The sequence below is a fragment of the Takifugu rubripes genome, chromosome 14, assembly GCF_901000725.2.
Source record: "Takifugu rubripes chromosome 14, fTakRub1.2, whole genome shotgun sequence".
NCBI classification, from domain to species: Eukaryota; Metazoa; Chordata; class Actinopteri; order Tetraodontiformes; family Tetraodontidae; genus Takifugu; species Takifugu rubripes.
In genome coordinates, this window is record NC_042298.1 from 13,939,187 (window position 1) to 13,955,842 (window position 16,656).

Sequence of the window (16,656 nt, forward strand, 5' to 3'; positions counted from 1 at the left end):
ACTTAATTACTACGATACATTTGAAAACCTGCTTCGGGTGAATATGTTGACGGGTTTTAATCTTTTAACAATTATAACAATTTCTGCCCTATTAGTGGTGAACGTAAGGAAATATTCTTCATTCGCATCAGTTTATTTTTAGGTTATGGGTCAAATTGACAGTTTTTCGTGCAGTGGGGAGCAGCTGAGGCTCCAAAAACAACGTGTGACAGCAAAATTCACATTGTATTTGCGTTCATTTGTGATGCCGCAGGACGACGCCAACATTATGTATTCTAGTGCAGTATATCACGACTGAAACATTATAGATGATGTTCTCAATGGATTAAAACTTCCACAGCCTTTGAATGGTTGCAGTTATTAACTACAGGTTGAATGATGAGGCCTTTAATACACCATGACCACCTATACTCACCTATAAAATCATCCAGGAGCCCTTATTATTCCATGAAATGTCACGATAATCACTTCTGATAGAGCACAATTTAGCTTAACTGAATAAAAAAAAAAATTAAATATAACTATTTATATAAAATCAGTATTGTAATAAAATATATTACAGTATTTGGATGGTGTTTATTATTTAGGCGAGTAGGCAGCCATAATGTATAGTTGTATTCCATCAAAAACATCTACTGTATATATATTGTAACATACTTCATATATTTGTAGCTGATAATAAAATACATCTTTTAAAAAATTTTTTTTTTTTTTTTTTTTTTTGGCAACAGCCTCGGTATTTATGATTCTCTGAATCAATGTTAATGAAGCCAAAATTGACCCAAGGTCAGGATCCAAATATAAATTGATTAAAGTTACAGGGTGGAGTAAGCATCTTCATCCAAATGATCAGTAAAAACAGAATCTGCATTTGCATTTAAAAAAAAAAAATATATATCAGTTATTTTATTTTTATTTATTATTACAAACCAAAACAAATGATTTTATTTTTTACAGTTACATAACAGCATTGCTGCTAATTTAAGATATAACATAAGTGACTCATTAGTATGTCTGTATAGTGTCATTTATGTCTAAGAGGGGATTTACAGTTGGTCGTGTTGAAGCCAAGTGGAAGAGCTGTGATCACCTGAGGATGAGGATGCTGAGGCATGTACAGGAGGCCGCCTGCTCGTCTCGGTGGCCATCCAGCCATCCTTCCGTCCAGCTCTCCTGAGTCACTTTTCATAATTATTGAATTACATTCCTGGCAACCCATTAAGCAGGACATTCTCTTCTTAACCACCTGCTCTTCCCCCTCCTCCACCCCATTTTACGCCATCAATCTTTCAGCGTTACCGGAGCCCCTAAAAGCTTTCTGACTGCTCTATAATGGGGGACAGAGCGGGGTCAGGGGTGCTACAGGACTGTGTGCTCAGGAGCACTGATGCCTCAGCATTCGAGCGAGGAATGGCAAAGGGACGGGCGCTGGTGTTAGGGGGCAGTAGGGGTCATTCAGAGCGGCTGTGCTGTAATAGGTCACTGACTGGACATTTGGTCGGGAACAGGAGGGCAAAAACACGCTCTGGTAACGGGTGAGTGTTCAGGTGTTAACCCCCGAGGGGCCGTGATATTACACAGCTGTCATTCAAACTTTAATGAAGGACGCAAGTGTGCCGATTTCTGCGCTTGGACCTAATCGTCCTAAATTGGGAAACATCAGCTTGTTTCATAAACCTATTCGCTCTATAACAAAGCAGAAATTGACTTTTTAAAGCAAAGTCAGTTTTACATTCCGTATTGACGTGGCACCATGTGGCTAACTGTGTTAGCTGAGGAAAGAGCAGCAGCAGGTGATGCAGAGCGTCGTCTGCTGCGAAATGGGGCAATTCACTGGAATCCAATGAATTTGTTATTTTGCAAAACGAAGGCTGAACAACAGCAAATCAGAAGCTCATCACACATCCATGTAGAACACACTAGATTAGAAGCAGCATCTTTTATCATCTGCTTATCTGGGTTTGAATCACAGGGGAAGCAGTTCTGCTGCTGTTCCACAAAGCTCTATCTTGATCAGGGAACTGGCTCTTCAGCAGCCTTTTCTTAGACTGAACTTTCTTTGTCCCTTCACCTAGGATCAGTTTGCCTTGGGGGTCCCTGTCAGGGGCCAGCTCCCCCTGCCAACATTGCTCCTCGGCTGATAAAAGCACTCCCCCATAATCAGGTGGCAGTTCGCAGGGGAGCCATTTATTCATGTACTTTGTTAGCACGTTTGATGCTGCTTTGAAAAATGTTTGACAATTGTTAAAAATTCAGCTAATTCAGCCAAACGCTGAGGTGATAAGTTCATTCGCCAGCGCGACGCACAAACAGCAACACAAATGTTGTGACATTTGTGCTACTTCTTTTTTTCTTTTCTTTTTTGAGTAGAATGGCCTTTTCCTCCCGGTTGTCCAGATGATTCCACTGAAGTCAATGTTAAGTGAATAGTAAGGTTAGGTTTGTCTCTACCCCGCTGGCTTATTGTCTCCTCTGTCAATACCACTGCAGGGAAAATCCATAAAGCCTGCAAATGTTAACATCAACATGCATTTGTGAGTGCGTATGTGAGCCTTTTACTGGTTTTCCAAAACCCATTTGTTTATATGCAGGAATACTTTCTCTTGCATTGGAAGCAAATGTTTGCATTTTAAGGAAAGTGTAAGAAGTTGCAATGCTCAAACTTTGATTCTTGATCATAAAACGGCTTTGATTGCCAGATTTTACAGGCCTGTGACTGAAATAACAGGATAGATTATGTAGTTTCAAACATTAAACAACAATGCATCAAAGATAAGAATAATAATAATAAAAAATCCTCCTGATTTGATCGGAAGGGCTCAGCCCAGGGCCAGACGACGGGAGTCTTGCCTTTAGAAATAAACAGAACCAACAACTTTACAGTCAGGAACACTTTAACCCAATTGGACCCAACTCAGTGATCCGCCAGCCAGCCCAAAGCCTCGTGCACTAACTGCAGGGATCACAGGAACGACTACAGATGCGCCTCTGCAACCTCTTCAGCTGTGGAAATTGAGCAGGTGTTCTCAGGTAATGTTTATATGTGTGTCCTCTTGACTTCCTCACTTCTCTATCTCCTCTTGTGCACGGACTCACTGGAGCTAAGCAGCCAGCCAGCGTGCACTCTCTTGCCCACAGGCATGATGACTGATATGACTCAACATGTTGAACCTGTGAAAAACACACCAGGAGCTGACATCAGGTAACACAGCCATAGAAAACCTGCATGGCTCAGTGACTCCTAACAAGACCAGATGGCCCATCGTCTGGTTGCGAGTTCCTGTTTTAACACATCCAAAAAGGAATTTCCAGCATATGTTCAGGATTCAAAGTTTACAGTGAGCAAGAGTATTCATCCAGAACCTGAAAGGTGTAGAACTGAGTTTTTCACAGGTCAATCCGAGTGTTTAGCTACACTGCGACTGCTGTTTGGATTTCTCTCCAATCTGCTGAATTTAATGTCCGGGAGCATGTTTTGGCAAATCCTTTCTTTAACTGTCCGCACGTTTAAGACAGATGAGTTGGGATAAAACAATTCAATTAGCTGAAAAAGGGAAAGGTCCCACCAAGCTGCAAATGTGTGCAGCCTCTTCGGTCATTACAAACGACTTAACTTGCACTTTGCGTAACTTTGCAAACTGAAACTGGGGCTTTGGGAGAGATTTGTGGTTAAGAACGAATGGGTTTAGGTCCTCATAATGATAGTATAACAAATGTGTGCATCTACCAGTAAACAGTAAGAGTGCAGATGGAGAGCTCATGCCTCACCTCACAGCACGATGCTCATTACCTAATGCTCAGATCCCAACACGTATTATTCATCTTTGACAGCTCGGCCACTTTGCATAAAACAAATACTCTCTCTCCTTCCCTCCCTTCCTCCTTCTCTCTCTCTCTCTCTCTCTCTCACACACACACACACACACACGTACCTTGCACATAACACATATGAAAAGACCGCCATTAATGCAAACATGCTGCATAAATTCACAGTACTGTATTGGCGCACATCCTGCATACAAAAGTGACCTTGTGTGGTATGTAAACACACAACCACACACACACTGTGAGCATATGAGTAATGAACAACCTCAATAACACCTCTAAGTTTTCCTCTTCTTCTCTCTGCTGGCTGTTTAAATTCACATCCCCCTTTAACGTTGCTGTAATGCGATTACTGCTGGGCTAATGGCTCTCCTTCTGCTCCTCCCAGACTCTCTGCCCAGACGTTGGAAAACACACACACACACACACGCACACACGCAGACACACACCAACACAGAGAGAGCACTGATGCATAAAAGCTACATCTGCGAAGTATAGCCGAGGGGTAAAAGCTAAAAGAAATAGTGAAAAGTTGGTATGTTGTGTTTATGTGCACGTTGGTGAGGTTGTTTTTTTTTTTTTTTTAGGGAGAGGTATGGGAAAAGCTCAACTTCAAAACCCTCGCCACAGCCATTCCTTTCTCTCCCCTGCAACCCCCCCCCCCCTCCCCTTGAGTAAATCTATAGGGAGGGAAGGCAGAGACAGGTGCATTTCTCCACAAATTGAGTTAGCCAAGACATGCCACATCCAATTGGGCTAAATTGATGTGAGAGTTTGTGATGTCTGCTGTGGGTATTACAGCAAAGGTCAGTGTGCCGAGACAATGACATCAATCTGGTCCACGTGGCCAAGCGCTCAGGCCCCCTGATTCAGATGCAAACCTGTAAACACTGCCTAGAAAGGAGAGGGCGGACAATTGCTGGTAACAAACTGGTGGACATTTTGTGATTGCTTCTGAATAGAAGCTAAAAAAGACCTCAACACAATTTTATTGTCACCTCTGGCGCTGTTACAGGTGCCCGGCACCACTAAGTTCTATAGCTATCCTAGACAGAGGGGGTGTCTGGTGTTGACTTTGTACTTTTGTACACACAAATTGGCAAAACACCCAACAAGAACACTCGTATCTCTCGGATGCTGATCTCTGTTGCTTTTATTTTTCTAAAATGAATAAATACTAAGTTGAGGAATCTGGAAACAGTATTGTGAACAGGAATTCGAGATGCAGCGATTTGATGATTGTAATTTATGTAATATTACATTTTAGCTAAAACTGAATTCTATATTTGTCAGTTTAGGTTGTAAATTATTATGTGCTCATACAGATGTTAAACACACTAATATTGTCTAATAGTGACTTTGTGCACTTTCATCTAGCGTCACCATCTTTAAACAGCAAAATATGTGAAACTAAAACCTTTAGCAATGCATATTCAGATTAAACTATCCAAATATATTAAAAAGGTACCGTATTGTTGAGGTGATGAGGACATGGAGTCATTCAATAACAGTTCCAAATCTTTGGATTATTTATACTCTATGTTTAAGACACATGGAAATGGGTGCTATACCTGCATTATCAAATTAACATCTTTGCTAACATCGTTAAATTAACCTCAAATGTAGGTTTGATCCATTAATATCTTCCATGGTAGAAGCCACATGGCTAAATTGCTAATGATCCGTTATAATGGTATTACAGCTGTGTAATGACGTTTGTAAAACTTCAATTAATACAGCCAATAAAAGATTCACTTGCTTATTCAACTTTTATTGACTCAGTGATGTTATTTATATAGAGAGATACAATAAACACATAACGCCAATCAATTTCATATCTAGCATATGAGTGGTGTAGTGGGTTTGGGCTACTTTGCCTGTGCTCTTAGGAAATCCAATAGAAACTTCATCATGCTGTCACCTCTGTCAGGTCCTGCAAAGCCAGATTCCAGGGGTGGCTTTCATCCCACCTCTATTCTGAGAGCCATTTTCTTTGATCACATTAGCTTTATTGCTCCTCTTACGGCTCCTCTGTCTTCTCACTGCTACTCCATATCAGCCCTGGGCTATTGGTTTTCTTTCTGCAGTGTCAATCTGGACCTGGACCAAGCCAATCTAGGCCAGCTTACACTGACGATAATTCATATAAAAGCGATATGAACAGCTAAGTTCAGCTCCTGACTTTCCAAGCTCACTCTATCAATGGAAAGTTACACGTGACAGAGTGAAGTAAATACACAACAGTGAGAATCTATGGATAACAAAAGTTACTCATATACCAAAGTAAAATACAAAGATTAATTTATAGCCAAGTGTCTTCCAGATAAGTTTGTGTTGCCACTGTAGCTTCATTCAAACCATTAACGGGACTTAAAAGAGCCACCGTCTTGTCCGGCATCTTTAATTTCTTCTATTTGCTTATAAGAACTGAAAATTACTCATGTAATAGAAAGCTTGTTGATATCTGAGTTGTTTATGGACATTTACTTTCTTTGACAAGGTTTCCTTGAACCCCTGGGAACCCTGCAGGTTTAATCTATCTGTAGTCAGTAGAATCCCAGACCAGAGATTTGTCTGAGAAGCAATTTACTGTCATTTGCCAGAGAGCACTGGCCTGATGCATAAGCATTGTCACTAATATGCCAATTCATCATCAGGCAGCTGGGGGATTCTGGATGTGTTCTGATCAAATTTGCACCAAGCGATGATGAGGGGCATGTTGGTTTTGATGCAGAAAAGTGCAGATCCAGCTATTTGTCACATCAAGCTTCAACAGGGGAGGCAGAGGAGAAAAGACACAGGAAAGAGCAGAAACAAAGAAGATGGAACAAAAGCTCAGCCAAGGTCTCCAGCAAAACTCTGTCACATAATTTAGAATCACGAAGCACATTAAAATGAGGAGAGTAAAATTACAGCTATTCGGATCTTAACCGTTCATTTTATTTGATACATATTAACTATGTTTTCACCTACTGCTGATGGACAAATATCTGCAAGATTAATGCTAAAGTCATGGGTTGAATAAGACATGCAACCCAAAACAGGAATTCAACTCAAATTACAGCTGAGAGTTAAAAATCCTTATGCATCTGTCTGCTTGTAGCATCCTTAAAGTTGTGCTTGTTAACTAACAGAGAACCACTAATTAAAACAATCCTAATAATATCAATAATTGCCATGCTTCTCTCACCGGACAGGTCAATGAGATGCACAACCACCTCACACGGTAATGGATGTGCCGAGAAAGCAAACTGAGTTTGAACCTTCTTTATTAGCGTGGCCCAGCCCCTTTCTACGAGAATAATGAATTGCAGATTAATTTGCTCTTTTAAACTCTAAACCTATAGTGAGGAGATGGAAGGGCTAAATACCGCCTGCATGAGAGTTGTTTTGGCCACAACAAATATATTATTCATGTATTTCACAATTTATTTGGCAACAGTGTTAAAAACATTATTATACCAATTTTGCGTATCAGCCAGCTCACCAATCACATGTATTGATTTCTGTTGGAACATCATCTCCACGTCTTCCAGCTCTGTAGCGCTGCATCATTCGTCAGATAGCAGCGAGCTGCCTTCTGGGAACAGGAAGTGAATCAGAGCCAACAGTGGACAGACTGACTCTGATGGCTCCCATCTGGCTGTTCTTTAAGGATTCCATCCAATCAGATTAGGCTTGATTGATCAACAGGCGCCTCCATTGGTCAGCATGCAGCCGTGGCAGTATAAATCACGCTCTGACATCAATATGGATGACTTTCCTGAGGAAGAGCAGTAGTGACGGAGTGGACATGAAATTTAAAGGAGTTGACTTGCTCATGGTCCATAATCTGAGGTTTCTGTTTGGGAGGATGGAGATGATGATGTTAGGATCTCAATTGTCAAAGATGAATGAAGTTCAACACAAAAAACCTGATAAACAGAGGCACCAGATCTTTGTGGGAGTTGTGAAAATGCTCCCAGAAAATCTGACAGTGCTCTCGTGTAGGTCGATCAACCTGGAATCATTGGCTCATGATGTCATCAATGTGACATTCGGCAGTAAATATATGTATAGAGAATTATTTAATGTTGGCAATCATTGACATTGACCATAACATTTGGTGACAGTGTACACACTGTATTAAATAACCCAAATTAAAATCTAAACAGTGGTAGAATAATAAAACCATACTCACTCACGCACATTTGTATGCCTCAGATTATCAACCTGTGTGATAACTGCAATCAATTATAATTTGGAAGAAAAAAATGTTGTTTTAGAGCTTTAAACACCACCACAATTTTGTACTTTGGGGGGGAAGGGGTAAGATTGTAAGATTCCAAGCTTTTGATCCTTCAGCGTTATAAGATTTAATGTGTCATAACATGGAGAAGAGCATGTTGTGAAGAGCATGTTGTGCTCTGGGAGTGTCTCCTTGAGATGTATATGGAAATTATGATTCATATTAGCTGCCTGATGGTTTATGCAGATGGTGGCTGTGGGGCTAAACTCACAAGTGTACCACGTGTTTAGCTACAAAAGCATCAAAAGAATATGAGATGAGATGCAGGAGCGAGACAAATTAGCAGCTTTAGGAATTGATAGCAGGTGTTTACACGTGGCTACTTTTGCATATTCTAATGCCGTAGCAGCGGGGGTGTAATAAACATTACAATGTATAATGATCAATAAAATTCACAATGAACTTGACGTTTTATGATGGATTGTGAGGCACGGCCTACTGTAATTGCTACCCGCGCCTCCCTCCCTCTCAATCCGACGCCTCTGCTCTCTCTGGTCAGTGGCCCCCCTCCTTTTTGTTTTGACATTAAAAAGTGCTCCATCATTCTCGATGCGCCGCCTTGTCGCCTGCCGCTCAGATGACCATTAATCGCTTAATTCCAGTAAACCTTCGTCCGCACAATAGGCCGCTGTCCGCCGCTTAATGCATGTGTGATTAAGCTTTAAGGAAGGCCACACGGCATTATTAGCCAGCAGGTCCTTGTATAGAGGGCCAAATGCCTTCAGGGGGCCCGAGGGTGGTGTGGGGTAGAGAAGAGGGAATGGTGTGGGTGGGGGGGAGTTAATGACACTGACCCTCACTTCCCCAACAGCTATTCAATTCAACAATAATAACGGGTCACGCAGCTGATTTATGAGGCTGGGGCTAATAATTGTCAACTGCTAATGCGGGGGTCGAGGCGATGCCAGTAGACCATGCTAAATAAAATATGGGTTGACCCCATCGGGGTGAAAAGAAGGAGACCCTGGAAAAGAAAAAAAGGGGAAAAATGACAGATGATGTTTCAGATCAACAAAGCATGATGTAGCTTAATTTGGCACCCGTGGATTTAAATGCTCAGAGAAAACCTGCAGCGGCAGCAACAGCTAAGCCAGAACTGGGGCCTGCACGCATGCACGCCGCTCCTCCATCCATCCTCCCGCACGGCTGCAATAAATTAATAACAACCAAACAATGTGTCGTGGAGAGGCCGATTCAATTACGAAGTTTATTTACAGGGGGAATCTCATGAAGGCCATTGACCAACGTTAAACAGTGCGCGGATGAAACGATGACAAGAGCTCCGATAAGAATTTAATTCCATCTCATTTCGGACGATTTTATGAATCAGATTCTTGAACACTGGCAAGTGATTTAATGATCACATCTTTGCGAAATCTTATTTCAGAAGCGGTCGATGGCATTTCTCTGCGTTAATGTCGACTTAGAGGTTGGAGTAATTTAGTAATTGATTCCTTGCCTGGCTTTCGCCCGTGCCAAGGCCGCGTTTGAGGGTAATATGTTTCCTAATCTTATCCCCCGGAATAAGATTTTTATGTTAATCCACTGGCTGGGTCTCTTGGTCACTTGGGAAGCGCAGAGAAAGGCTGAGACAGGCCGGAGAGGGCAGGGGAGACGAGCCGGGACTGGCTGCTGTACATCTGGATCACAAAGAACGGGGTTAATGGGATAGAAGAGTGACATGTGACAGTGAGAAGTGTTCAGAACACGGTATTCAAACATTCCCCATTTACCCATGGGTATCAGACCTTCCTTGGGACAAACAGGTTTGTCTCTTTCACCAAAACAACTCAGATATAAATGAAATACAAAAGCGTCAGAAACGCCATCAGTATTAACTGCAGACAAATCTGCACTGGAGTCTTGGACCGTACAGACTTTTTAGTGTGTGTGCTACATTTCTTTTTCTTTTTATTTCAAACACACAGAGAGAAAAGAACATCTTTTAATTAGATTTAGTCTCTTCTCCAGATGTCACTTTCCATCTGTGCACTTGGAAACGCCGTTCGCTTTTTACGCAGAGACTGAGGCACCTTTAATTCAGAAGTTTCAAATTCACATCTCCCGATAGTACGATATCACACAGCCAAGCTTGAAAACCATTCTAATATACAACAATCAAGCACTAAATATCAGTATATTTTGGTAAAACGGATTTATTTTTATTTTGGCACGGACGCAATCTGGCATTTTCATTTTGGATCAGGAAAAATGTTTCCTTCATCCATCCTGTCAAATTGAGACATCAGACTAAATCGCCACGAGAGCATCCCCAAAATGATTTTTTTTATCTTCCCCCTCGCCCCTCCCTCGTACCACATGTTATTAATACCCGTTTTGATAAGTGTAGGATATCCTCGGGCGGAAGAGTGAGACATTGTATGCGAAATGTGACAGCGAGACCCTCCCAACGTGCGCGCGCTCTCTCTCTTTATCCTCCTCGGTGTCTTTGCCGTTTTCAGGGGAGTGGATCCATCCAATCCATCCAGAGACAATGGCATTTTGTTCCTCTTTTTGTCCCTCCTGTCGACCCGCATTCCTATATTGCTGAGCAACGATAGTGCGCACTAAATGGAGAGGAGTTCCTCCCATCTTGTGGCTATTGTCCGGCACTTGCCAGGGGATTTAGGGGTCTTGCACACATTGCATTTTCCTGATTTATTTAAGTGAAGGCATATGGTTGAAGCCCCTTATTTGCCACATAATTACGAATTAACTACCAGTTACCTAGATTTAAAGGCTCATTATGTGACTGTTTGGCATAACCAGCAGCGACTGAGGGACCTTTAATTGTGCGCAATTTGCACCTGTTAAGATTAAAAACAAAGTCTGGAAAACAGAACAGCGTGGGATTTAATGTTCAGATTGCTGTCTCCCCTTCTACCCAAATGAGCTCAAAAGATTAAAAGATGTTTGGCCCATAAACGGGAGGGCGCCCCAATAGCAGGTGGACTATGATGGAGGGACTATAGACCACAAGAATAAAGCGCGGCTTCAGTGAAAGAAACTGATGGCTAAAAGCTGTAATTGTATTTGGCTCGGCGAAATATCAGAAAAGACTGCTCGTTCCTTTGAACGTTATTAGATTAATTCCCAAAGATGGTTTCTTTTCTCGCCGCCAGACGCGTGGAGGGAGGATGGTGGACCATTTGGCTCTTTGGTTTCAATAATCAAATTAACCATTTGGTACAACTTTTTGGGTCCCCAGCTCGTGTGTGGAAAGGGGGGAAATAAAAAAGAAAAGATTTACATAATAGGAACGGGTTGTGTCCAGAGAGAATTGACTTTTTTGCGCTCGTTGATCTCTGAAAAGACAATGTACACACGGGAGAAAAGGGAGAAACACACTGCAAAACGTCAGCAATTGTGGAAAAAATAATTGATGGTTAATGCGGGTAAAAAGGGACTGCCTCACGAAGCCTTAGATGTTGAATTTATTAAACCATTTAGCTTGTCCAAGTCACAATTTCTTTTTCATATTAAAAATAATCTCTGCATTACTTAACACAATTGTGTTATATCTTAAAATAAGCAAACAGACATTTAAAAAAACTGTTTTAGCCGTGCCAAACTTAAATATATCTGCGGATCTGATTTCAACACGCAGATCTTCTGCACTTTTCAAGATTTAATTCTAAGGAAATTAAGACGAATATTGTGGTCAAATCTACACGAGAGGGGCTTATTGAAACATACGGAGCATTAAAACACAATATCTGTGGTCAAATATACAAGTGCAGTCATGGGGATAGAATTTTAAGCCGATATTCAGCTGCAGTCAGCGAGGATCATTATGGAAATATTATTTTTACGCGCAGGTCCGTCGCTGAAACAACCAACGATAAGCAAATTCTCCCATCTAACAAATTTGATTATCCCGATGGAATTCCTGTTGCGCCTTTTTGTGCTCAGATAATTTGGACAGAGAACAAACCCGCAGCTTCCGACCGGGACTTGAACTCGGTCCAGTTGAAAATAAAGCAGAAACACAACGACCGTGTAAGCGCAAACAAAACGCTTCACCTTATTACGCAAACCAAATTAACCACTCAGCCAATATTGCGAGCCTAAGAGGTCCGAAGACTGCCTCGCCAGTTCGTTACTTTCATTACAAAGATGTTATTTTCCAAATAAATGGAATAATGAAAGTAATAAAGACAATTACAAACTCATTTGAATCATACAAACACACCCGGACGTGTAACAGAGATTAGCAACAAAAACACGCAAAAGAGCAATTATTAAAGTCATATTCGCTCTTTTCCTGTGCAAAATGACCCAAATTCCTGATTTTCATTCATTACTTTAATTTTATCCACAACATGAGGGTCCATAAACGACAAATATTCGATTTAACAGTGCAGGTTAAATAAATTCATCAAAATTAATGTGATTTAGACGCAAAATGAAAATAAGCCGTGACAAAATATATATATATCTGGAGGCCTACATGACAAAATATGGACTCATTGTAAATGTGATTGGCGGCGGAAGGTTCGAGTGAGAAAAGGAGAAAAATTAGCCAGCAAGTTGACAGTTCCAGAGGTTTACTTTCAAGCAGCCTCCTGAAAAAAAGCAGATGAATTGTGGTTATATAAGACAATAAACGCCTATCTTTGTCAGTTTCCATCATTTATTTCTGTGGGTTTTTAAAAAAAAAAAAGCATTTTAAAATATACGCGAGCACGAAAACACGTCCTCAAGTACCCGACAATAACAGACAGGTTTTACAGCGCAGGAGAGGGAAAAGAGTCGGAGCAGACGGCCAGAGAGAGGAGGCAGAGGGGAATACTATGTGAAATCCTGCCCAAGGTATACGGACGCTTAAAAGGCTTAAAAGCTTGGAGAAAATTGGATCAGGGAGAATCGTCACCCAACTTTCATTATTTCCAAGTGGTGTGATTGAATTAAAGGGCAGGATGGTGGTTGGAGAGGAGTGGGGTGGATGGTAGATGGGTGGAGGTGGTGGTGGAGGGGTGCGTAATGGCGTGGTATTAAATTCTAATTAGAGATGCAGGGGATCAATGATAGGGAGGTTGGACAGCCCGGGCCCCCAGTGCCAGCCCAATAGACTGATGAGTTATTGTCATGTAAAAAAGCGCTAGCAATAAGACCAAACGCTTTGCTATTGTCCAAGCGGAAAGAGCCAAGTTTATTATGAGGACTATATGCTCTAGAGACCTCAGGCTAGGCGGCTCTTAGGGGGCTTTTCATAAAACAGGGCTAGGTTCCTATAAAGGAGGCCAGTTTTGGAGCAGGCGCTGAGCAGTGAACATCTACCCATCGTCCAGCCTCCTTCCAACCGTTCAAACCAAACAGTTCATTTTTTCCCCCGTCCTCAGACCGCGCGTCCTCCTCATTTTTACTTTTAATATATAAATTTTTACCTTCCGACCCGATTTTTTGGGGGGATAGATTTCGGCTGTTTTTTCGTGGGAAGTGCAGCTTTCGAACTCCACCGAGCCTTCTCAAATGTATAAAATGGAGTATTCTTACCTAAATTCCTCTGCCTACGAGTCATGTATGGCCGGGATGGACACGTCGAGCTTGGCATCGGCCTATGCGGACTTCAGCTCGTGCAGTCAAGCCAGCGGGTTTCAGTACAATCCCATCAGGACCACTTTCGGGGCTACCTCCGGCTGTCCGTCCCTCACGCCAGGGTCTTGCAGCCTGGGAACCCTGCGGGACCACCAGAGCAGCCCTTACGCCGCAGGTAAGCAGCGGCTCCGGAGCTTCAACACAGCGTATTATAGGACGTCTTGATTGCATTTGAAAATGGAAATGTGTTTAGTATTTACCAAACGAAATTTGCTTACACAAATGAAAGAATTTATCACGTTAGAAGCGATTGCAGGCAAGCCGTAATTCGGTTATGGGGTTATACTATCCCAGTCACACCCAAAACCGCCAACAGAATTATCTTAAGCTGCCAAAATGATAGGCATAATTTATTTACTTTGAGATGAGACATAAAACTTCGAAAATAATTAGATAACCAAAGACTAAAGCTCATTATTGACACCCAATTGGAGTTACAGTAGCAACAAGCGGCGCGGATGGGAACATTATGACAAGTTTTCAAACTTGATCCTCGATCCGTGGAGCAACAATTAGTTTAACATTACAATTAACCGCATCACAGGTCAGCAGCGTTATCAGTTCAGAAGTAATCCACAGGTAATCAAATGCCTAATACAATTGGAAGCATTACTGGAGCATCCTTAAACGGATTTTACACACACACGCAAAGAAAAATCAAATTTGACTCTTTCATTTGACAACATCCCAACTACACACACTCGCATGTTGTTCATGCTTACACGGTGGCCCCTTTTTTTTCGTTTTACAGTTCCCTACAAGCTCTTCACGGATCACGGCGGACTGAACGAGAAGCGGAAGCAGAGGCGCATCCGGACCACGTTCACCAGCGCCCAGCTGAAGGAGCTGGAGCGGGTTTTTGCTGAAACGCACTACCCGGACATCTACACCAGAGAAGAGTTGGCTCTCAAAATCGATCTGACTGAAGCCAGAGTGCAGGTACGCAGCTCCCAGCAGACTCCAGTCTGCTCCAGTTACACAAGATGGCACACAAACTGCGCATTTACAACATTTATAACATTTGCATTAGTTCCTTTCGTTCAGGCATACAATATATTTAACTTTCATACTTGATTTGTAACAGGTGTGGTTCCAAAACCGACGCGCCAAATTCCGCAAGCAGGAGCGGGCAGCCGCAGCGGCCGCGGCCGCCGCCAAGTCCAACTCCGGGAAGAAATCTGACTCAAGAGATGAAGACAGCAAAGACGCAAAATCTGCTGACCCGGACAGCACAGGCGGACCGGGCCCGAACCCAGTGCCCACCTCCAACTGCGGGGGACCGAGCCCCACAGGAGGGCAGGTCAACACCACCGGGAACGGACAGGTGGACCAAGTGAAGACCTCTGTGTCCGCCGGCATGGGCGTGACAGCGCCGAGCCAAGGCTGGGCTCCCGCGCCCGGCACCATCACCTCTATCCCGGACTCTTTGGGTGGGCCGTTCGCCAGTGTACTGTCGTCTTTGCAAAGACAGAACGGAGCCAAAGCCACGTTAGTAAAGACCAGCATGTTCTAATGAATCTTCACAGCGGGAAGGTAAACAAAGAGGGGAAGAATCGCTTTCCCGTCTTCCGGAGACTGAAAAGCAATTGTCCGACGCAGAGAGAGGAGAGTTATTGAAAAAAAGAAGATGAGAGCTGTTATTTTATTCTCGCACCGCGCAGTTCGTTGTGATCAGTGGACACCGTTGCTGTAAAAATATCCATTCTGACAAGTCATATTGTCTTAGAAAGAAACTTTTTCTCAAAACATGTGCTATGGGCAAGAGGTTTCCAGCCATGAACTGAAATCACGTGAGCATAAACGTCACTGTATTCATGCATCAGAACAAAACATTCTATGTTCGTCTTGTTTCAAGAAAAAGACAAAGCGTCCCACGCAAGAAGGAAACCCAGACGACTGGGCTGGTTAAGGTGAACATCTCTGGGGCCACACTTTAGGCCGAGAGGCATTCGCGCGCTGGAAACGCGTCGTGCCATCGACATTTAACGCGCCACAGTTCAACAGCTGCTTCAGAGACGTTCGACTGAGGATTCTCCATCAAAAATCTGACACAACGAACACCGAAAAAGACGCATTTGGCTTTATTCCCTGTTCTGTAGACAGAATCTCGGAGCCTCTTCACAGGCGTTTTTTTTTTTTGTTCGTTTGTTTCCAAAGCTGTTGAGAGATTAGTTTCTTTAAATTTATCAATATAAACTACTATTTCCTGGAGGGGAAAAGGCACAAAGTACCGCAACGTTCACCTGACAGTAAATCTCTATGTTTTGTGTGTCTTTCTACGGCAGTGTTTTTGTGGCTCAAACTGTATAGTGTTAATACGTATTCTTGTCTCCTATAGTTGAACCATAGGCCATATTCCCTGGTAGAGCGACCATACAAGTCTTTATGGTGTTTTCAAATTCCCTCGGAAGAATTTATTTTGAGTATTGGAGGGGAATGGATGCAAACATTGTATTTATTTCGATATAATTTGCATGTTGTCTCTTTGTCTGATTTTACAATGATTTTTCGATTCCTTTTTGTGATCATCATGTAATATGTTTTGTCCAGGATCCGAAATTTATTTATATGTAGGTATTGAATGCTTATATTTAAGAAGGAAATATTTCTACATGTGCACATAGTTTTCCAGGTGTACCATTCAAACGGTTGTTGATGATAAAACAAACAAAAAAATAATAATTATACGGATGGCTTCGTTGTGTTTTCATTTAATAAATAATTAAGAGCGCAGGATTAGGCATATTTTCTTTATTTATGAGGTGTGGTTTTGTTTTAATAAAAAAACACAAACGAAAAACTATGATTAGTTCAGCACCACGGACAGCACCGCCACAGATCGAAATTCAAGGCCTCAGGATGGTTTAAAAACATCGTGACCCGTAAAAAAATGTGGACGAATTAGACAAAATCTGGGTCTGAGTTAAAGAAAATGGACCGACACC

The 16,656-nt window shown here is 42.2% G+C and overlaps 1 protein-coding gene and 1 long non-coding RNA gene across 2 annotated transcripts; one reads left to right on the top strand and one right to left on the bottom strand.

Annotated features, from left to right (window-relative positions):
• Positions 1 to 12,413: 12,413 nt before the first annotated feature.
• Positions 12,414 to 13,740, bottom strand: LOC115252449 (uncharacterized). The gene is made up of 2 exons (XR_003890892.1): positions 13,610 to 13,740; positions 12,414 to 12,678 (listed from the first exon to the last, which is right to left on the bottom strand). It is a non-coding gene; the product is annotated as an uncharacterized lncRNA (long non-coding RNA).
• On the top strand, positions 13,250 to 16,446 carry phox2bb (paired like homeobox 2Bb). The gene is made up of 3 exons (XM_003970657.3): positions 13,250 to 13,826; positions 14,463 to 14,650; positions 14,796 to 16,446. The coding sequence occupies exons 1-3, from the start codon at positions 13,586 to 13,588 to the stop codon at positions 15,222 to 15,224; spliced, it is 858 nt and encodes a 285-aa protein (XP_003970706.1). The 5' UTR covers positions 13,250 to 13,585; the 3' UTR covers positions 15,225 to 16,446.
• The last annotated feature ends 210 nt before the right edge of the window (positions 16,447 to 16,656 follow it).

Bases quoted from the DNA above. Each gene is read 5' to 3' on its own strand.
- phox2bb (XM_003970657.3), top strand. From the start codon at position 13,586: ATGTATAAAATGGAGTATTCTTACCTAAATTCCTCTGCCTACGAGTCA. The intron at 13,827-14,462 runs GTAAGCAGCGGC...TTCGTTTTACAG, and splicing joins GAGCAGCCCTTACGCCGCAG to TTCCCTACAAGCTCTTCACG. The intron at 14,651-14,795 runs GTACGCAGCTCC...GATTTGTAACAG, and splicing joins TGACTGAAGCCAGAGTGCAG to GTGTGGTTCCAAAACCGACG.